The following is a 24040-nucleotide window of genomic DNA, read 5'->3' as shown; positions in this document are numbered from 1 at the left end:
CGCTACGCAGACATTTCTTCTTCTTCTTCTTCTTCTTCGAGATCCAAACCATCTCCTTTGTCCTTCTTCCTGAGGCTTGGAACAGAATACGTTTTGCCTCTCGGAATTAAAACTTCCTCTGCTTTTCCTTTGGCGGCCATTCTTCCGCGCTTTCATCCTCCAGACTGGTTTCTTCACAACTACTACTTGAAGCGTTTCCGGATTCATTCTTTGTTGCTGTCTCTCTGCTTTCATCTATCAGGTCGACTTTTGCTTTCATCCTTCGGCATTGTCGTCATTGTATGTACGTTCTTTGGAGATCGATCCACTTCGAGAGAAAAAATGGCAGAATCTTCTAGGGGATTCGATTCCTCAGCTTCATCTTCATCTTCATCTTCAGCTGCATCATCGTCAGCATCATCTTCGTATTTGTCGTTTACTTATATGTCTTCTGACAATGTGAAAGGTCTGATCCTCGCTCTGTCTTCAAGTCTTTTCATTGGAGCAAGTTTCATTGTGAAGAAGAAAGGACTCAAACGAGCAGGGGCGTCTAATCTGAGAGCAGGTTTTTCTGTCTGACAAATATGGTCTTTTTTTTGTAATTGCTTTTTGTTTACGTGTTAAAATGGGGTTTCTTTTCTTTCCTGGCTTGGTTTTGGTGACCATATAAAATTCAAGACAGAAAATTTTCTCACCTTTTGTCATCAAGTCAAGCAGTCTCTGAGAGAGAAATTCAATCCTGTTGCATAAAATAGAATAGTTTCTTGCAACTCTTTTTAATCTTTTGTAAGAATACAGTAGTTTCTGAATAAAAAATTTATTCCTTGGCTTGGAATGGAGTGTTTCCTGAAAACCCCTTGAATCATTTCTCATCAATGTGGAATGTTCTCTGGAAAAAGGATTCTCACATCTGCATCAAACAGAATGTTTTTGAGAACAAAGAGGGATTTTAATCTTTGCATTCAATGGATTTGTTTTGAAAACAGCTTTGATTGTTTGCATCAAAATGATGTGGTTTCGGATAAAATCTTTTTAGCATCAAAATCAATAATTACCATGATAGTTTGTTGATCTTTAGCTTGTAGATCCATGATCTGGTGATCATATAAATTTAAGCATATTAGGGAGAGGTAATTCTAACCTTTAAATCAGATTTCTGCAAACAAAGTGTTATTCTGTATGATTATATTTCTTTATGCAGATTTAATAGGTTAGGGAAGAAAGAGGAGCAATATAATTGAGGCTTTTCTCAGAGTGGGGTTTTCTGTATAGAAAAACACCTGTTGATGAAATATCTTTTCAAAATTTTGTTTTTAGCTTGATTCAGCAAGTGCGAAAGTTCATATGTTGAGCTAATGCAAGGCCCAACAGGAGGATTAGGTATTTAGTAAACACGAGAAAACTATGGTTCAGAGGAGATGATGGCAAAATAGAATATGTTTGACACCTCAATGTATCAAAACATCACTCAACACATAACAAATGAGTTACTTCCTTGTCCCTGTATATAAGTGGGTATAGGTGCCACGTCTTCCTAAATAGAGGTTTTACACCTATTTGCATATTCATATGGGCCACCAATTTCAAGTGTAAGGCATGATTCTTGTGCATATCCTACTCCAATGTGACAGTATGCTAACATTTATTGCATCGTTTTCTTTAAGCTCTGATAACAGATCCTTTAGCATAAGAAATAGGATAGCAAAAAATGAAGCAATGGATTGCTTTTGTGCTCAGGTCTTTTGAAGCTCATCTGCATCTTTTATTTGAGCTCTCCTACTGGTTCCTTTTGTCTCAAGAATACATTTTAGCAAGAAATTTTAATTTCTGAATAAAAGGCGTAATGTTTACAGGGCTTGGAGGGTATTCTTATTTGTACGAACCACTGTGGTGGGCAGGAATGACAGCAAGTATGTATGTACAAACTCATCTTAGTATCTGATTTTCCATATCAATTGCGAGCCTGCATGTATGCTTATAGAATAAAATTATGCTACAGTGATTGTTGGAGAGGTCGCAAATTTTGTAGCATATGCTTTTGCGCCAGCCATTCTTGTTACTCCACTTGGTGCTTTGAGCATAATTGTGAGGTAAATCCAAAACTGTAGTGCTGCCAGCTCGTGTTATCCATATGGAGTATGATCTTTCAATGTTCTGTTCGTTCCTTGCACAGCGCGGTGCTTGCACATATAATGTTGAAGGAGAGGTTGCATATTTTTGGGATCCTAGGCTGTATTCTATGTGTAGTTGGCTCAATATCTATTGTCCTCCACGCACCTGCAGAGCGTGAAATATTGTCAGTAAAGGAAGTGTGGACACTTGCTACTGAACCTGGTGCGCTTCACTAACAATATAATCATTACAATTGAATATACACGCACATATGAATGTTTTTTTATGCCATCCTGCTTGTACACTTAACCTTAGCTTTTTCCAAGGTAGAGGAATAAGCTTGGGGAAATGTCTGTGTCATATGTGCTTTCATGCAGAGTGCGTGTGCTTATAGAAACAATCCAATTAAAAAGACATGTTCATTTAACCTTCCTCACTTTTTCTGGAGCATAGAAATTTCAAAACCTTGAGGGGAATCACCTTGAATGTTTTCTTAACAACTTTCTTGTAATACTTGCAGCATTCGTGATGTATTCTATCGCTGTCGTGGTGCTGGCATTAGTCTTAATATTTCATTTTGAGCCTAATTATGGCAACACCCACGTCATGGTATACATTGGCATTTGTTCTGTCATGGGATCTCTCTCGGTATGTTGCTATACTATAGTAAATTCTGCATAAGCATACACAATGTTTTTGAAAATTTAACATCTATGCTAATGTAAAATCCAGACGAACATGTGGTGGCACTAGATAGTGACCAACACAAGTAGGTTGTCAAAATGCTAGTTGAAAGAAAATTGTACGAAAAATACAAAGATATAGAATGATTTATTTGGCATTAGTCTTAATATTTCATTTTGAGCCTAATTATGGCAACACCCACGTCATGGTATACATTAACATTTGTTCTGTAATGGGATCTCTCTCTGTATGTTGCTACACTATACTAAATTCTGCATAGACATATTCATATGCATAAGCATACACAATTGTTTTGGAAATTAAACATCTATACTGATATAAAATCCAGACAAACATGTGGTGGCACTAGAAAGTGGCCAACAAAAGTAGGTTGTCAAAATGCTAGTTGAAAGAAGACTACGAAAAATACGAAGATGTAGAATGGTTTATATAACCAATATCTATAGGTAGCAGGAAACCCAGCAGTCACACCCAACTAGGGTCACACAATTTTAACTATGTTCACACCCAACAGTCAATCACACTGTTCTAACTGTGTTCACACCAAATCTTTAATAGGACACACATTAAGTGTAACAAACCCCCTGAACTTGAATGTCGTCATTATCCAGGTGTTGGAGGATGCTGAATTCCTTGTGAAAATGATCAAGCTTTCTTCTGGATAGAGCCTTTGAAAAAATGTCTGCAACATTTTCATGAGTGGGTACATAGACCAAGTTTATCTCTTTAGCATGGAACTGCTCCCTCACATAATAATACCGCTCTTCAATGTGTTCATGCATGGAAGATAGGATTTCTTGCAATAGCCAAGGCACTTTGACCATCTGTAAATATACATGTAGGAGATGGTTGCTCAAGTGACAAATCGAACAATAATCTCCTTAGCCAAACACACAAAAATATCAAAAAACCTACAGCTTGCTGGTATAAGAGTGCATTGGTTGGTTCTCCATTGTCTTAATATGAGAATTTGAAACCCGCTTCTATAGGAGTGGAGTTTGGTGTGCACTCTTCAAACCTGAAAATTGTTGTAGGAGCTTCTCGATGTACTTTCGTTGACTCAAGAAAGGCCCCCCCTCAAAGTTAAGAAATTGAATGCTGAGGTAGTAATGGAGATGATCAAGATCTATAATTTCAAATGTCTTACTAAGATCGGCTTGGAAATCTGCAATTTCTTTCTCATTAGATCTTGTGATTAGCAAATCATCAACATAAAGCACAACATTTAGTAATTTTTCTCCTTCCGTGATTTCAGTAGGACTGTTCACAAAACTAATTTGAAAAAGATGAGCATGGATCTTTGCATTCCACGCTTGAGGTGCTTGAAGTATCCTGCTAACTTTAGTTTCTGCACCTTTTAATAGCGAAACCGGGAGGTTGAGTAACATAAAACACTTCTTCTATATCTCCATTTAAGAATGCAATTTTAATGTCCAATAGGTGAACCTTCAATCCTTTATTTGCAAATGAGCAATTGTAGCTCTGATTGTAGTCATCTTTGAAGTGGGGCGAAGGTTTCTTCATAGTCTATCCCCTCTTTTTGGGAACAGCCTTTTGCTATAAGTCTTGATTTAAGACAATCAAGGCTACCATCCACAGTATTCTTGACTTTGTAAATCCACTTGGTGGCAATTGCTTTTCTACCTTTAGGTACGTCACATAACACCAAAGTGTTCTTGTATATGGTCTCAAGTTCTGATTTCATGGCTTCAACCCAATGGTCATGTCCTAATGCATACTCAAGAGAGAGTGGCGCCTCATCACAAATTTCAGCGTTAAGAGCATGATGCACATAATGCAGTAAAGGTAAAGACTGATGTTTGACGGATCAGCTATTGAGAGATGACGTTCAGCAAACAGGACTGTAGTAGAGATGAGAGTAGAGACACGCAGATCTTTAGTGTACCCAACCGCCTTGATTGGTACACAAGAAAAAAAAAGGTTATTATATTAGTTAACCTTACAAAGAAAGTGGTGTGTTCACATTACAAAAAAAAGGTGTCCTGTCCAGGTGAACAATGTGTTCACATATACGAATAATTACCTAATTTGTGAACTACAGGCCTTTACACCTAACAACCTCCCACTTAAAGGTCCGATGTGAACATTCAAGTAACTCCCACTAACTGTATGCAATGCTCATGTTGAGCTTTGCCAAGACTTTTAGTGAGAATATCTGCAGGATTATCTTGTGTTTTGATCTTGGTCAATGTGACTAGACCATCCTCCAAAACTTGTCTGATAAAGTGATGTTGCACATCAATGTGTTTGGTGCGCGAATGAAACATGGCATTCTTAGCCAGATACACAGCACTCTGGCTATCACATCCTAACACAGGAGTACTAACAGACATGCCAAGATCTTCACCAAGTCTGCTGAGCCATATAGCTTCCTTTGAAGCTTCTGTAGCTGAAATATATTCAGCTTCAGTAGTACTCAGTGCTACAATCTTTTGCAATTTGGAGCACCAAGACATTGCTCCACCAGCAACTGTAAATATATACCCGCTAGTAGACTTACGTGTATCCAAGTCACCTGCCATGTCTGCATCACAATATCCTTGCAAATTTAATGCACCCTTCCCATAGCATAAACATTTTCTTTGTGTACCTTTAAGATACCTGAAAACACACTTGACAGCCTCCCAATGTGCTTTCCCGGGATTAGACATATAGCGACTAACAACTCCCACTGCATAAGCAATATTTGGACGAGTAGCTACCATAGCATACATTAGAGAACCACATGCTGATGCGTAAGGAATTCCCTTCATAGCATTGATTTCCATCTCATCCTTTGGACAATCAGCCTTGCTGAGTTTAAGATATGACAGCAAAGGAACTCCAAGGGACTTTGCTTTTGCCATATTAAATCTGTTAAGCACTTTTTCAATGTACTTTTCTTGTGACAAAAACAACAATTTGTCTTTTTTGTTTCTATTGATTCTCATGCCCAAAATATGCTCTGCATTTCCCAAATCTTTCATAGAGAAGACCAATTTCAGTTGATCTTTTAGAGCATCAAGACTAGTCTTTCTTTTCCCAGCTAACAACATATCATCCACATATAGAACAAGTATGATAGGACTGTCATCGATATCCTTTTTCGTGTATAAACAATGATCTGCATAGCTACGATCAAAGCCTTGAGAAATCATAAAAGTATCAAACTTCTTATACCACTGTCGTGGTGCTTGTTTTAGGCCATACAAGCTACGTTTTAGTTTGCATACCAAATGCTCCTTGTTAGAGACTACAAAACCCTCAAGTTGTTTCATGTAGATCTCTTCATCAATATCACCATGCAAAAAAGCGGTCTTTACATCCATTTGGTACAACTCCAAATTAAGCATTGCAGTGAGAGCAAATAGCACACGAAGTGTGGTCATCTTCACAACAGGAGAGAAGACCTCTTGGAAGTCAATACCTTCCTTCTGTGCATAACCCTTGGCAACTAATCTTGCCTTGTATTTTGGTTTCCCTTCAATTTCCTTTACCTTATAAACCCACTTATTTGGAAGAGCTTTCCTTCCTTGAGGTAAGGACACAAGATCCCATGTATCATTTGCATATAAAGATTTTATTTCTTCTTGCATTGCAAGCTCCCCCTTACTGCTAAGTTCACATGACATTGCCTCCTTATAAGTAAGAGGTTCACCCTCATTTGACAGCATGACATAATGCAAAGAGGGGTCATATCTATATACCTGCCTCCTTGAACGATTAGACCTACGTACCCAATGATCAGTATTTTCTGAGATTGGTTCTAAATCTGGAGGAAAATCATTTTCAGCACTTTCTGGCTGTTGCGAACCATGTCCAGCATGTTGTTCGACATCTATATTTTGTTCTTCAGTACCTTCATCTCGTTGACCAATACCTTCATGAGCATCTCTTTGCTGTCCAACTTCTTCTGGCTCAAAGATAACCGGTTGACCATCATATTCAACCTTTGGTATAGCATCATGAGGTTTATTTTCAGATTTTGTGGATGGCTGTAATTGCTGAAATGTAACGCTCTTAGAGTTCCCAACAGAGGAACAAGCATTTTTCAGCAATTTTTCTTCATTAAAAACAACATCCCGGCTGCGTACAATTTTTCTGGACTGAGGTAACCAAATCCTATAGCCCATTTCACCTTCATCACCATAGCCCATAAAAATGTCCATGGTGGACTTAGCATCGAGCTTATTTCTCAGCTCACTTCTAATGTGTACAAACGCATCACAACCGAAAATTCGTAAATGGTCATATGAGGCTGGTTTGCCAGACCAAACCTCCTTAGGGATTCCATTTTTTAAGGACTTGTTGGGAGAACGATTACATATATGAACCGCGGTTTTTAATGCTTCTCCCCAAAATTCATGAGGGAGATTAGCTGTGGACAGCATGCATCGTACTCGCTCACACAAGGTCCTATTATACCTTTCTGCCACCCCATTTGATGAAGGGTTATATGGAGCTGTAAGCTCTCTTTTAATACCATGTAAGTCACAATAAGACTTAAATTCTGCAGATGTAAACTCACCCCCATTATCTGTTCTGAGACATTTCAGTTTTGTCCCTTTTTGAGTAGTCACAAATGCATGAAAATATTTAAATGCATCAAATGCATCACCTTTTCTTTTCATCAAGTACACCCAAATCTTCCTAGAATAATCATCGATAAAGGAAATAAAATATGCAGCACCGCCCAAGGATTTTATAGGCATGCTACATACATCAGAATGCACCAAATCTAGCACATTTGGTTTACGAGAGATACCAGAATAATAAGAATTTCTCACTTGTTTGCCAAATAGACAATCATTACAAAAAACCAGCTTTGATCCTTTAACATCAAATCTTTTTAAAGCAGAAAGGACTTCAAGTCCTTTTTGGCTCATATGTCCTAATCTCTTATGTCAAAGCTCTAAACGAGAGTCGAATTCAGCAATAGCAAGAAACTTTCCAGGTAAAGCTTTGCATTGCAAACAGTACAGAGTACCCTTTTTGCAACCTTTCACAATAACCATAGATCCTTTCTTTAGTTTCCATAATCCACCACCGAATAATGTGGTGTAACCATGCAAATCCATCTATCCTATAGATAGCAAACTTTTCTTTATGCCAGGTACATACCTAACATCTTTGAGCACAAGCTCTTGACCATTATCCAAAGACAAGTGTATGGTTCCAATACCATCAATATTGCAAGCACTATTGTTACCAAGATAAACTTTTCCATAACTGCCTGCATCAAATGTGGTAAAGCACTCCAAACATGGAGTAACATCAAAAGAAGCCCCAGAGTCTACTATCCATGTCTGTGTCAATCCATCATTGATTGACAATAAAGCATCAATAACATCTGTTTTGGTGATTTGCATGTCTTGAACATGAGCTATAAAGGCATCACCTGTAATACAAAGTACATCACCATCTTCACCACATAGGTCTTCAATGATAACATTTGAAGCCATATTAGCTTTCTCTGTTGTATTAAACTTATCCTCTTTGTTTTTCTTCTCTCCTACATTGTTCTTCCTTTCTAGTTCCATCTTCCAATATCTACAATCAGGTTTCTTATGACCTTTACGGCCACAATGATAGCATGTGATATCTTGTTGTTTTCCTTTCCCTCTACTCTTACTTCTATTTCTTTGTCCTACATTTGGGTTCCTCTTATCATATCTCCCCCTAATATTGTATGCTGAACCACTACCTTCTCCACTAGATTGTTTTCTAATCTCTTCACTGAGAATAGAGCCCCGCACACCATCGAAGGTCAAGGTGGGGCTATTAGATAGTGAAACAACTAATGTTTCCCACGAATCCGGTAAAGTCATAAGTAGGAAGATAGCTTTGAGCTTGTCATCAAAAGCTGGTAATCCTGAATCTTGTAGTTGGGAGAGAGTACCTGTGAATAACGATAGATGCTCTGTTGCACCTTTCGACTCATCAAGCCTCATACTGACAAGTTTTCTCATCAAATGCACCTGATTCATAGGAGTAGTATTCTCGTAAGTTTTCTTAAGTTTCTCCCAAACTTGATGGGCAGTAGTCAAGCCCTTTACATCTACAAGAATTTCATCAGAAACAGCCATTTTAATATATGTAATGGCTTTCTTATTCAGAGTGTTCCAAGCATCATTTTCCATGCTCTCTGGTTTCTTTTCTACAAGAGTATCTTCACAATCTCTTAGAAAGAGGATGCCCAGCATACGCTCTTTCCACAATTCGAAACCTTTTCCATCAAATCTCTTGATTTCAAAGAGGTTTTTCACTTTAGCTGAAGTGGAGGCCATTGCTCCCAAGATTTATGATAGATGCCTTCAGAAATTGAGCAGAATACCAATAGGAAAGGGTCTGACAGATTTTTTATTTTTTATTTTTTTATTTTTTAAATCTGTGTTTTCTGCTGATTCTGAATCTAAAGAAAAACAGCAAAGTAGAGGAAAGAGATTTGGCTCTGATACCAGTTAAAGGTAAAGAGGGATGTTTGACGGATCAGCTATTGAGAGATGACGTTCAGCAAACAGGACTGTAGTACAGATGAGAGTAGAGACACGCAGATCTTTGGTGTACCCAACCGCCTTGATTGGTACACAAGAAAAAAAAAGGTTATTATATTAGTTAACCTTACAAAGAAAGTGGTGTGTTCACATTACAAAAAAAAGGTGTCCTGTCCAGGTGAACAATGTGTTCACATATACGAATAATTACCTAATGTGTGAACTACGGGCCTTTACACCTAACAATGCAGTTCAGCTAGCGAATTGGTAGATTGGGTTTTACCTTGAAGAGGAAATGTGAGTTTGCTGTATATATACAAGGGTGTTGGCCATTTAGGGACTGGTCTTGCTTGCTTAGAAGAGGCTTGTTCTTCCTCCAATTCCATGTCAATGTAATGTTGATTAATGACCTGTAAATCAGCATTATCAAATCAACAATGTTTGGTTGCTCATTTTTAACCACATTGGGCTGTTGCAAGAGATCAATTTGAGCATTGTTTGGCTGCTCTACACCTCAGTTTGGAGCATGCTATTGCTGATGCAAAACTTGCACATTACCTCCATGAGGTTGGGTTAGTTGAACACTTTCAAACACAACATTTTGGAGCAATGGTGACAAAGTATCATATGCATTTGATTGATCAAGAATTAGCTCTTTGAAGAAGTCCACAAATGGTTGAGCTGCATTTAAGAGCATATCACATCTTGGCTGATGATGATCTTACTAGTAGTGGGCTGAAACAACTGATAACCTTTGCTTTCTTTGCCGAAGCCAATAGAAATGCATTTTGTTGCTTTATCTTGAAGCTTACGGTGTTGCTATGGTGGCACAAATGCATAAGATATGACCAACATTTGGCGTGTGACCATTGCAAGCCTCATATGGAGTGATAATTTTAAGTGATTTTGTAGGGAATCTATTTAAAACATAGTTTGCATAGATTACAGCTTCCAACCAAAACTTACGAGATAGATTCTTACCATTGACCTTGCATTTTGCCATCCTACACATACCTAGGAGTAACATTTACAAGGCCTAGGTTCTCCTTACGGGAGGTTGCTTGTGTCCAACTTTCTCATGGATATGCAGCCCTTGGTGCACTCGAGAGACAATGTGCAGATTTGTAGTTCCAAGAGCCACGAACTAAGCTGTGGTTATTTGATACACTTATCACACACCAACTCTTCTCTATGGAGTAGAGACGTAGGGACCGAGTCTTAACAAGGCAAATCATTGGAAAGGTTTACAGAGACCTTTAGTGTCAATGATTGCCTGGATTATAAGGAGCAATGCATCGGTGCCCCATGATATAATCTGGGCAGAGATGGGAGCAGCATATATAATCATCGAGGCATTGATTCGATTAGGGACATGTATCCACATTTTAATGGTTAAATTTTTAAAATTTTATTTTAAACAACCTTTTCATTTTTAAGCCTAATTCACACATTTTAGGAAAAATCTTTAAACTTTTGAAAAACTGTAAATTTGAATTTTAACCTAAATTGAAAACCGCAACCGAACCACGAAACCTCGATTTTAGTGGTTTAATGGTTTGGATTTTAAACTAACGGTTTGGTTTGAATGGTTTCATGGTTCGGTTGGGTTCAGGTTTCAAAATTTTTAAATGGTTCGGTTTGGACATTCTTGACCGAACCGAACCGTTGCTGATTGTTAAGGGTTACAATAGATCGGGCAATAGCTCGAAGGGCATCAAAGTTTGTTAATGAAGTCCTGGTAGAATCTCACATTCTTGTCCATTGAAAGAATTGAATGACTTGACAAGAAACAATGGTAAATTTTAGAATGAAGTACATGCTTCGAGGACCCTTCGAGGATCGGCTACAACCAATTTGTGCTCACAATTTCATAGGTTAGATAACAAAATCAGAAATAAGATTAAGATGAGATAGGCACAGAGTTGACCCAAAAGTATATGTATTGATTATTGAATAGAGCAATTACAAGGGTAGTACACACCGATTATAATCGGAAATGCTCTCTCTTAATACAGATTGTCGAATCTAAACTTAATCACTCTGACTCTGGCTCGAAATAGGGATATCTTTTGTCTCCCTTTCCTTCTGCTGTTCCCCGATTTATATATCACTTTCTCCTTAATCGGCGTGTTCCAACTACTCTCTTCTAATCCTCGGCTTCCTCGGTTGCTAGTATTTTGGTTACTTCCCCTCGGCTGCTAGTGTTTGGGTCTTTTCCCCTTTTCACGCTTTGACCTACTTGTCCCCTTTCACACTTTTCTTTAAGATTCTTTCCATACCTCATGCCTTTTGTCGCACGGATAACACCTGGCATGCCCGTGGGACAGGGCCTTGCACGTCGAACCCAAAATCAACAAAAAATCGAAATTGAACATATTGCCATCCAAAAATAAAAGAATAAAAAAATGCTATGATACACTTATTCCTCATCCAAAATTGCCGTGAGGCTCTCCACCTGCTCCGGCCCCTCCGGTTTGAACTCGGCCGTCACTTCTACCCCTTGGTTTGCCAATTTTGGAACGGCCTGTTGGGCGTCATCTGGTTGGGTCGCCGTCGCTTGCTTCCGCTCATCCAAGTTGGGCTGGGCCAAAAATCCTAGCCGTTGATCTGCAACCTCCAACGTAGCTTCAAGAGCCACCTCCTCTTGCTTTGGCTCCGTGTCCTGTTCGGCCGATGTCCTTGAGCCGTTGTTCAAGTTCGACTGTTCGGCTTTTCAAATCTGCTCCTTAGCATGCACGCTCGCAAATGAGGTCGATTTGGATGAAGAGCCACAGTGGCAGAAAATTGGCCGGAAGCGGCAAAGTAAGACCCGTCGCAGGCGGATCGAACTACTTGAGCTCAACACGGCCCTGGTGGAAACTTTCTGAGAATTGGTGAAGATGACCCGCGCAGCCAAGGACATGGCTCTTTGTAGCAAGCAGGCGCACAAACAGGCAAAAACGGCCATAGAGCTATGGCAAGCTTTGAAAAGCTGAATTGCTGAGCTTGAACAACGGAACGGCTCAAGGACATCGGGCAAACCAACCCTCATGCCCTCCCACCTCCCACTCCTAGCCAGGCAGATGCATTCTCACAAACCGAAGAAATTTCCAGACAGGTCCCCGCCACTGAACACCACACACCCCCTCCTGACACGACAATGGCCCAGCCGCCAAACTATGAAGAAGAACTGGCAGCTCAAAAGGCGATCACCGAGAAGGCCAAAGAAATATATCAAGAGGCCAAGGGGGAGCTCGACCGCCTCCGCGAGCAGGCAAAAAACCGAGAGGTTGAACTCCCGCAATTGCTCGACACATGGACGGTCGAGCGCAAGCAAGCTCTCCAAGACCTGGAAGAAAAAGTAGCGGCAACTCTTCAGGCAGCTAACGCAGAATCAGCCGCCAAGCTCCATGATATGGAAGCACATGGCACGCTTGCTCTTCAGGCTCCAAACGAGGCATCAGCCGCCAAAATTCATGAGATCGACGAGGGTATCAACTGGCTTTTGCAATAACAAATGACCAACTCCTGATCCTCCAAAATGAGCACACGGAACTCCAGCAACTCTTCAGTAGGCAGCTTCAAATGCTGGAGGAATCGGAGCAAGACAAATATACATTGTCGGAGACCCTCCATAGGCTACAAACCTCTGCGCAACAAGACCGAGAACGGGATCGGGAATAGTACCAGCAAGAGCTGGAAGAGGAAAAGAATCGGATCCTTCGGAGGTACGAGCAAAACACGAAACTAATGGAAGCAAAGGTTGCCAGAGTCAACACCTCGTACCAACTCTCGATAGCTCAACTTGAACTCAATGCCGCGACTGCCCAAGAGGAATGGATACACTCCATGCCAAATACAAAATAGGCGAAGAACGAGTGAAAGATTTGGTTATGAAACATCGGAAGAAGCTGAATGAAAAGGTCAAAGCGGCACTCACTCAAGGATGGAATGAATGGGCGGCTCAAGTAGCCGAATTACAAGTCTTTCGAGTGGATGCCGAAAACCGACAAAAGGAGGGTCGCGGGTTTTACAAAATGGACAAGAACAACATTCAGATCCTCCGAGCCGAGAAGGAAGCCGCAATCGCAGCTCAAGCATCAGCAGACGTGTTACCCAAAGTTGCAACACAAGAGCCGAAAGTAGAAGATACGACGGGCCTAGACTAGGGGAGAGAACCGGTGGCCAAACAGGACACGGAGCTAAAGCAGGAGGAGGTGGCTCCAGAAGCTACGTTGGAGGTTGCAGACCAACGGCTAGGATTTTTGGCCCAGCCCAACTTGGATGAGCGGAAGCAAGCGGAGGCGACCCAACCAGACGACGCCCAACAGGCCGTTCCGGAATTGGCAAACCAAGGGGTAGAAGTGACGACTGAGCTCAAACCGGATGAGCCGGAGCAGGTGGAGAGCCTCACGACAATTTTGGAGGAGCAATAAGTGTATCATAGCATTTTTCAATTCTTTCATTTTTGGATGGCAATATGTTCGATTTTGATTTTTTTGTTGATTTTGGGTTCGACGTGCAAGCCTTGTCCCACGGGTGTTATCCGTGGGACAAAAGTCACGGCATATGGAAAGAATCTTAAAGAAAAGCGTGATTAGAAGAGAGTAGTTGGAGCACACCGATTAAGGAGAAAGTGATATATAAATCAGGGATCAATAGAAGGCAAGTGAGATAGAATATCCCTATTTCGAGCTAGAGTGATTAAGTTTAGATTCAAAAATCTGTATTAAGAGAGAGAGTGTTTTCGATTATAATCGGTCTGTACTACCCTTGTAATTGCTCTATTCAGTAATCAATACATATACTTTTGGGTCAACTCTGTGCTTGTCTCATCTTAATCTTATTTTTGATTATGTTATCTAACCTATGAAATTGTGAGCACAAATAAGTTGTAGCCAATCCTTGGAGGGTCCGACCGCACGGTGTAACGTTTCAGACTTGCTAGGCCCTACCATAGTCTCTTACGCGACCACAATTCCTTGACCCGATTACTCCGGAAAAGTAATCGAAGGTGTTTCCCCAAGAGGGAGACAACACAATTTGGCATATAATATTCCCATTACTCTACTGTGTGTGCGCGGGAGTGGCAGATCGGGCAGTGTGGTCGAATAGCACAATCCGCGGCCGAGTGGCCAGAATTCAAGTATGTCGTGCATTGGAGCGCCTGTTGGAATTGGATTTCCTTGTGTGTCGGTAAAGCACTTTGGAGGGAACCCATAGGAAAAGAGGTACTCTGTTGAGCTCTGTTCAAAGCGAGGACGCGAGTGACCACATGCTCGATTGTTTGCTGTGAGAAGTTGGTTAAGGCTAAAGTTGTGCGAAGAGGTTTTCGTAGCCTTGCGAGGAATGTGTCCTTCAGATGATTTGCGAACACGTCTTGAGCAAGCTGGCGATAAAGATCTTGGAAGTGGATCGTGAACTGGGAGACCGTTTCATTTGGCTCCTGTGCAATTGCGTAGAATTGGCAGAGCAGTTCTCGCTAGGGTATCTCTCAAAGGAACAATTCGAGGAATCGATTGTGGACATCTTCAAACGTCGCGAATTCTCCCAGGCCGTGCTGGGAATACCAGCACGCTGCGGGTCCATCGAGGGACAATGTGAACTCATCAATTTTCAACGAGTCCGCCTCGACAGCGGTTAGACGGTGCGGCGAGTGGTTGGCTTGCCATGTTGACAAGAAGGTTCTGATGTGTGCTTTTGCGTTGAGGCCGTCTGTGTAATGCTGATATGGATACGGCATGGTGTCGAAGTCTGGATCGTCGGGTAACGCTGGGAAGGGGTTGTGTTCGGCTTGGTTGACTTCGGGGGAACTGTGAGGCGAAACAGCGTTAGAGGCTACGATCAACTGAGCGTCTGGTGCCGGCAGCGGGGAGTGGAGCAATGCGGATTGCTCTGGTGGTGATTGCTGCGTGAGTGTGGAGTCGGAGATGCCCTCGGCTGGTTTGGCTCGACGGGATGGTAGCCAAGAACGTGTGCGTCGTTATGGCGACTTAGGTTTCGCCTACGCGCTGTTCGCTGTGACCTCACAACGTGAACCGTGCGTGCCAAATTGTGTTGTCTCCCTCTTGGAGAAACACCTTCCATTACTTTTCCAGACTAATCGGGTCAAGGAATTGTGGTCACGTAAGAGACTATGGTAGGGCTTAGCAGGGCTAAAACGTTACACCGTGCGGGGTCGGACCCTCTGAGGATCGGCTACAACCGTTTCATAGGTTAGATAACAAAATCAGAAATAAGATTAAGATGAGACAGGCACAGAGTTGACCCAAAAGTATATGTATTGATTACTGAATAGAGCAATTACAAGGGTAGTACACACCGATTATAATCGGAAACGCTCTCTCTTAATACAGATTTTCGAATCTAAACTTACTCACTTTGACTCTGGCTCGAAATAGGGATATCTTCTGTCTCCCTTTCCTTTCTAATCGTGATAATCTCCAAGATCCAAGGAGAAATATAAGCAATGAACTTTTTAAAGAAAACTAATCTTTTTGTGAGGGAGGTGTCTAAAAACTAGCAAAAAACTGAAAGAAGGAAATGCTTTACATTCACAATGCTGTGGACATTGTCTTACAAAGTGCCTCAAATCATGTATACTTGTTGAATCTTTCTCATTTGCATTAAAAGCATGCCTGCAAATTTACATGTGAAAGTAAGTGCTATTGAATTATTATCATAAAATAGGGGTCTCATGTATTATTGATGCTGGTATGGTAATATTGATGCTTTTTGTAGTGAAGTGCAATATATCTAGGTCATTTTGTATCCATATGTCTCGCATGCTAGTTGTGCATATCATCTCTTTGTGGAAGCAATTGTACACTGATGCTGTTAATTTTTCCTCAGGTGATGAGTGTTAAAGCTCTGGGAATTGCTCTTAAATTAACGTTTGAGGGAACAAATCAACTACTTTATCCTGAGACATGGTTTTTTGCTGTGGTGGTGATGACATGTATTTTGATGCAAATGAATTATCTAAATAAGGTAGCTTACTTTACTGGAAAAAGATTCTAGTGTTTACCTCTGGATGGAGTATATGTATCAACAAAAATTGCCAAATTATTGAGTAAAATTGATTTACAGGCTCTGGATACTTTCAACACTGCAGTTGTGTCACCAATTTATTATGTGATGTTCACATCCTTCACCATAGTAGCGAGCATTATAATGTTTAAGGTGCAGCTACACCTACTGTTTTTTGTATCATTCTTTTGTTGATGTTAATTTTTATTCACTCTGTAGTTGTGTATGACAGGACTGGGATCGGCAGAATCCATCGCAGATTATAACGGAACTTTGTGGATTTATTACTATCCTCTCAGGCACATTTTTATTGCATACAACAAAGGATATGGGCGACAACTTTGCATATGGATTGAGTATGCAATGTTTGAATGATGATAATATAAATTAACAATGTTGTGTATATCTTTGTGCTTATTGTTGTATGTACATTTTAGTAGGCCTTTCTCATATTAAATGCTATACTTCTTCATGGCTGAGTTTCTCTGGAGAAGTGATACAAATTCAGGGGAGCAATCTTTGTGATGAACATTACTTAATATGAATTTTGATCTATGATCTCTTACTTACTGTTAGACTTCGTCACAGCTAAGTTTTTTCAGCTCATTTAGTCAGCATTACTTGGCATGTATCTTCATCTATTCTCTAGCACTGATGATATTGGGATTCAGTAGGAATGCCATTGCATTTAGTCTACTCTATGTACGAAGTGGTTGACAAAATCCATATTCGTTGGGATCGACATCTCTGACAGTGTACGTTTACACTTGTCTAGTTATAGGGTTTATTGGTGATTATATAATTTTTTATAATACTCATTTCTCTCTCACACTGTATGCGGTACATCTTTTATAATATCCATCTCTCTCTGGCTGTGGAGTTCATTCTAAATAGTCTTGATGAGTTCTAGGATGACTATTTCATTTACGTAAGAGTACATGAATGAACTTCCCTTTCTGACATGGCATTAGAGACACTCATATAGTCTCACTTTCATTCTCTCACATGTATTTAATTTGTAAGCACAATATGTTCTGGTGTTATGACCATGTATAAACATGTCATGAGCAGTGTTAAGTAAATGAAGGTGTATGTGCATTGTGTGCAAAAAGAGATCAGGTGTAAGAAATATAAAAATCACAGCTAGGAGGTGTGATTGATGGATTGAATGCTAGTATTTTTATTTCTTACTATTTTTTTTTTCCAGATGGTTATATGGGATTGCCATTGTCCCATTCTACCCGTGTTAGCATGAGTAAACGGGATGAAAATGATGGTTTGATGGAGGATGGCATACCTCTTCGTCGACTTAGTCAATGTGGTGACCGTGATCTTAAACAACCTATGCAGCAGTGATATGGTATGTTATTGTTAGTTTCACAGTATACCATGTGCCATTTCCTTCATAACATTTTCTGATCGTGATCTTGAAATATACTTCATTCACAGGCTAGATATCACATGGATGATGATCCTTTGATTGCCATTTCTGTCATGTGTAAAGTACATGGGTCTTTCAGAGTATGATAAAATATGATTCGAGGCCCTTGATGCCCTTTTCTAACTACAGCATGTTGGAAGAGAATTTAAAAGTTGTCAAACTAGAAAGCCTGGAATTCTTATCTCTTTCTACAGTAAAAATCTTTTAGAAGGGCTTTTACATCAAGGGAAAAGTTCTTTTGCTTTATGTAAAAGACCATCTTTCAGAATAACTTCCATTTGATTGCATACCATCTTCAGTGGCATAAATTTGTAAAAGATCGATCAAATTTATAAAGGTTGCAGGATGAGGTAATTGTCCTATTTATTGTCTTTAACTTCTTGTAAAAAGACTGCAAATTACATTTTGTTATAACCTAAAGGTACAACCATAGATTGACACATGCGTGATATTCATGTTATTCTCCATGTGCAATATTTGCAATCAAGTAAAAGAGCTCTTTTATGTAGTGATAATTCTGGAGTTTCTCCTAGCTCTACAAAAAAAGGGCTATCAAGTAAATTCTGGAGTCATAATAGAGGTAAATATCAATGAAATGATGGTGCTCAAATGGAGTTGGATAAGAATCTCTAATAGATACATGCTGGGGAACCATACTATCATATTACTATAATTATCAGACTTACTGAAACAACCAAGGAATTTTGGGAAAGTTGCCAAAATTGCAATAGGTTTTTGGAAGTCTAGTAATTATAGCAGAATATTAATGATTTTAGCAAATATATTGTGAATATTGTCTTGCGAGAGAATGAGTGAGAAACAAAACATGTTCTCCCCTTTGACCCTAATCTATATGATGAAGAGATATAGAGAAAACATAGACAAGACGAGAAAGAGGCAAGAATGCTATAATATTCTACTATTGAGACAATACAAGTTGGATAAACTCTAAATTGAACCATAAAACCAAAGAACTTCTTGATTTCCAATCACTCAAACTCGCAAATTTCTTTCACCTTTATCTCTTTCGTCCTTTGACTATTCTTCTTTCTCCCCATTATTAATACTCTTCTCACTGCTCATAGACTTCCTATCTTCCTCCTCTTTCAATTTTTTCTTTTTATTCTTCTCACCTCTTATTAATTTTTCTCGTACCTTCTTCTATTAAGACTCATCTCACTTCTTATAATCTTCTTATTCTTTCGCTCTTTTTCACACTTGTTTTAGAAGTTGTTTATCTCCTATTTTTAGCTATGACACAATTACCTTATAATTGTCATATCTCCCTCACTAGAGCTCCAAATGTAGAGATGTGAAATTCTAAAGATAACTCTTTTCATGAACTTTCGAACCCATATTTTAAACATGATATTTGGGTTTCAAATGAAAGAGTTATGCCATTCTTTTATGAAATTAGGACTTTTTATAGCTATGACCCCAATGGGCTCTCAGAAACATATTTCCATATATGTCCCTTCATCCGGTGAGAGGTTCTCATCGGGCCTTCATCATCCAGTTCTCATCGGGTCTTCCTTGCCGGGTACATATCATTCGGTTCTCATCGGGCCTTTATCATCCCATCCGGAGAGACCAAGATCTTAACAAACTCCCCCTTCACTCCGGCATGGCATGTCTGGTTAGTCCAATTCGCTTCCAGCATGCGTCCAACTTGTCGGCTGTCAGAACCTTGGTCAACATATCTAACCCATTCTCCTCCGTGTGGATTTTCGTCAGCACGAACTCACGATCTTCTACTCGCTCCCGGATCCAGTGGTACTTGCGTTGGATGTGATTCGTCCTGGATTGATACGCCGCGTTCTTCGCAAGGTGGATGGCACTTTGACTGTCGTAATAGATCCAATATTCCTCTTGCCGGATCCCTAGCTCTCCGATGAAGTCCTTCATCCATAGTATTTCCTTGCCGGCTTCCACAACCGCCATGTACTCCGCTTTCGTGGTTGACAACGCAATTGTCTTGTGTAGCCTCGACTGCCAGGAATTATCTCCCCCTACAGATGTCATGACGTATCTAGATGTTGACCGGCTGGTCACCGCATCAGCCGACATATCCGAATCGGTAAAGCCGTCAAGTTGGGGTTTACCGGAGCCAAATCGGAGACACATACTTGAGGTGCCTTTCAAATACCGGAGTATCCATTTTACCGCATTCTAGTGCTCCTTGCCGGGATTGCTCATGAACAGGCTCACCACTCGGACTGTGTATCCGATATCCAGTCGGGTACACACCATTGCATACATTAAGCTCCCGACGGGAGAGGCATATGGTATCTTCATCATATTCGCCTTCTCTACTTTCGTCTTCGGGCTTTGCTTCCCGGATAACCTGTAGTTTGTTCGGAGTGTCGATCCGACCGGTTTCACATCTGACATGTTGAACCATTGAAGCACCTTTGTCACGTACTTCTCCCATGACAACCACAATTGCTTCATTGACCGGTCCCGGATGATATGCATCCCTAGTATCTGTCTAGCCGGACCCAAGTCTTTCATTGAGAAGGTCCGGTTTAGAGCCTTCTTCAGCATCCGTATATTGACTTGGTCACATCTGACGATCAACATGTCGTCCACGTACAGGAGGAGTATTAAGAAGTCTCCACCTTTAAACTTCTTCACAAACACGTAGTGATCGGCCTGCGTCTTGTGGTATCCTTGATTAGTCATGAAGCAGTCGAACTTCCGGTACCATTGCCGGGGAGCCTACTTCAAACCGTAGAGGCTCTTCTTCCACTGGCAAACTAGGTTCTCCTTTCCTTTCTTCACAAATCCCTCCGGTTGCTGCATGTACATCTCTTCTTCGAGGGTGCCATGGTCTTCACGTCTAACTGCTCTACCTCGAGGTCCATGCTCGCCGCTATGCTCAGCACCGTCCGGATGGAAGTCATGTTTACTATCAGGGCAAATATCTCGTCGAAGTCCACTCCCTTCTTCTGCTGGAACCCCTTCACCACGATCCTGGCTTTGTACCTTGGGGGTTGCTGGGATCTCCCGGTTTCAACTTGTACACACACTTATTCCGGAGTTCCCGCTTTTCTTTCGGCAACTCCACCAATTCATACATGTGGTTCTCATGCAGGGAATCCATCTCGTCATGCATGGCACTCAACCACTTATGATTGTGGGTGTCTCTCTTAGCTTCTTCGAAGCTTTCTGGCTCCCCCTCATTGGTTAGCAGTACATGCTCTAGATCCGGAAATCTCCGGGGGACCCTTCTCTCTTTGAGAGGATATCTACGTCCTTGGTTTTTGGCAATCGGCTCCTTTGTTTGTTCTTCATCCGAATCCGATTCGGGATCTTGGTCGGTTCCAGTTCCAACTTCCTCTTCTTCTTATTCTGTCGGTTCGGTATCCTCACCGTAACCAGTTGGTTCTTCGAGTGTCAATCGACTCTTAGCCAGGTAGGTCTGTATCTCATCGAACAGATCCTTACTGGTTGACTCAGAGTTCATTATCTTCTTCACCGACTCCCAGTCGGCAAGGGTCTTGTCCTCTATGAAGATAATATCTTGACTCCGGAAAACCTTCTTGCCGACTGGATCCCACACTCGGTAACCAAACTCATCATCGCCGTATCCGAGGAATATGCAAGGCCGGGACTTTGGATCCAACTTTACTCTCCGGTCTTTTGCAACATGCACGTATGTGAGACACCCGAACACCTTCAAGTGCCGGTAAGACACTTCCTTACCGGTCCATACTCTCTGCGGCGTGTCTCTTTCCAAGGGCACTAAGGGTGATCTGTTTATCACATACATCGTTGTCGACAACGCATTAGGCCAAAACGTCTTGGGTAGCTTAGCATGTGCTAGCATACTCCGGACCCTCTCCATTATAGTTCGATTCATCCTCTCGGCCAGCCCGTTTAGTTCCGACGTCTTCGGCATGGTAAATTTGAGCCGGATTCCCTTCGAGCGGCAGTACTCCTCAAACTGCCCCCGGTATTCGCCTCCGTTATCTGCTCGAACCGCCTTCAACTTCCAACCTGTTTCTCTTTCCACTCTTGCGTGGAGCTCCTTGAAGACGGATAACACCTGATCCTTCGTCTTCAATGGTGTGGCCCACAGCTTTCGGTTGTGGTCGTCTATGAACATCACGAAGTACTGCGATCTGGCATGTGCCTTCGTGTCCACTTGACACACATCGGTATGCACCAGCTCCAATGGTGCATTATTTCTCATCAGTGGCCTTCAGTGGAAAGACGTCTGGTTTTGCGTACTGGCCAGGCAATTGGTGCACTTCTCAAGATGCACGTCTTTCACTGGAATTAGGTTGTCATCGACAAGCCTCTTCATCCCTTTCTCGCTCATGTGACACAGTCTCTTGTGCCACAGCTCACCGGCAGTGTCAGATTCAACGTGCACTTCTTCCAGACATAACCGAGCATTCATCAATTATAGTGTGTTGATTAGGCTCCCTTTGCTGAACTTCATGACTCCGTTCTGGATGCTACCCGTGTAGCCTTCATCGTCTAGCCGACCGACTGATATTAGGTTCAATTGAGCCTCCAGAACATGTCAAACATCCTTAAGCAACAGCTTGCATCCGGTTGGTGTTGTTAGCCACACGTCTCCTATGCCGACAATTCGGCATGTACCTTCATTCCCCATCCGGACATAGCCGTGCTCACCGGTTGTGTAGGATGAGAAGCATTTCCGGTTCGGGGTTAGGTGGAACGACGCTCCGGAATCTACAACCGACGTTGTCTCCTCGCCGGCAAGGTTCAACTCACTCTCCTCGGTGATGAGCATCAACTCTTCTTAACTTGCCGTGATTGCCATCGTTCCCTTCCTATTCGGTACCCTACTGTCTTTACCGTTTCAGTTCGGTGACCGCTTCGAATCTATACTGTCGGTTTCCTTTTCTTTTCGGAAGTGCCGACAGTTCTTCTGGAAGTGTCCCAGTTTGCCGCAATAGAAGCAAGTAGGCCTCCCCCTTGACTTTGACCGTGTCCCCAACTTTTCCCTGTTTTGGGGACTATGGTTCTTTTGTTTTCCGTGTTTCGATTCGTTAAGGAGATTGTATCTTTGTCTTTTCGACGCGCCTCCTCATCTAGCAAGCTTGACTTGACTCTTGCTAGGGATAATCGTTTTCCTTCCTGTCCGGCGTTGCCCAAGGTGACAACTTACGTCTCCCAGCTATTTGGGAGGGAACCGAGCAGGAGCAGTGCTAGTACCTCATCGGCTAGAGGTACTTCCAATGATGTTGCCTGGTGAATCAGCCCCTGGAATGCATTCATGTGCTCCGCATACTAGAGCCGTCTTGGTACCGGAGCCTCACTAGCTTCCGAAATACCGAAACCCGATTAACAACATTTTTGTTCTGAAACATAATGCCGATCTTCTCCCAAAGTTCATGAGCCTTGCTCTCTTCATTGAAGTTGTTGTATAGGCTCATGTCGATCAAGCATCGGATGTAATCTGTTGTCTTCATGTGCATCACCTCCCACACCGTGGCGTCGATCTTGTCCGGTCTCTTGTCCCCGAACTGAACCGGCAACCAAAGATCTTTCACCACGAGCATGTCCCTCATCTTCGACTTCCACACTGAGTAGTTGGAGTTAGTGAGCTTGAACATGCCTCCCAACGAATCTTCCATTTTCTGTGTCGTTTTGCTCTGATGCCAGATTGACATGAAATATGCAGAATATTACTCGGCCACAACTGAGTCTCAGATCATGTTGTTTCGAATCGAACACTGAAAATCGGAATAGAGGTGAATACACGTACACCTAGATAATATGAGAGAGGGTACACAATATGTTAACGTGGAAAACCCTGAGAGGGGAAAACCACAGGAGCCCACAAACTCCAAACTATCACTATGTAAAAGGAATACAACAGGAGGAGCACAGAGGCAGCGACCTCGTGCTCTCAATCTTCACCAACAAGCGGTTACAACAGAGACTATTCAGGTCTCCCTCTCTCTTTATCTCTCTCTCTCTCTCTCTCTCTCTCTGCTACACTCTATTCAGTGGTAACATATTTACATATATGTCCCTTCATCTGGTGAGAGGTTCTCACCGGGCCTTCATCATCCCATCCAGAGGGACCGAGATCCTAACAGATCCTGGCTTTGTATCTCATGGGGTTATCGGCATCTCCCAGTTTCAACTTGTACACCCACTTATTACGGAGTCCCCGCTTTCCTTTCGGCAACTCCACCAATTCATACATGTGGTTCTCATGTAGGGAATCCATCTCGTCATGCATGGCACTCAACCACTTATGACTGTGGGTGTCTCTCTTAGCTTCTTCGAAGCTTTCTGGCTCCCCCTCATTGGTTAG

At 41.6% G+C, this 24040-nt stretch overlaps 1 protein-coding gene across 1 annotated transcript; it reads left to right on the top strand.

The window, feature by feature from the left end:
- The first annotated feature begins 227 nt into the window (after nt 1-227).
- Nucleotides 228-18115, top strand: LOC147849866 (putative magnesium transporter NIPA4). The gene is made up of 10 exons (XM_087337047.1): nt 228-544; nt 1833-1889; nt 1979-2069; nt 2153-2313; nt 2612-2739; nt 16122-16259; nt 16359-16451; nt 16531-16654; nt 17506-17658; nt 17748-18115. Exons 1-9 carry the CDS (start codon nt 322-324, stop codon nt 17652-17654), a joined length of 1164 nt encoding a protein of 387 aa, XP_087193173.1. The 5' UTR covers nt 228-321; the 3' UTR covers nt 17655-17658; nt 17748-18115.
- Nucleotides 18116-24040: the final 5925 nt, after the last annotated feature.

This window comes from Azolla caroliniana, unplaced genomic scaffold (genome assembly GCF_043228905.1).
Source record: "Azolla caroliniana isolate FFs.n. ecotype wild unplaced genomic scaffold, voAzoCaro1.0.p SCAF_22, whole genome shotgun sequence".
Lineage (NCBI taxonomy): Eukaryota > Viridiplantae > Streptophyta > Polypodiopsida > Salviniales > Salviniaceae > Azolla > Azolla caroliniana.
The sequence above is the reverse complement of the archived record's forward strand: the minus strand, read 5'-3'. Positions and strand labels throughout refer to the sequence as shown.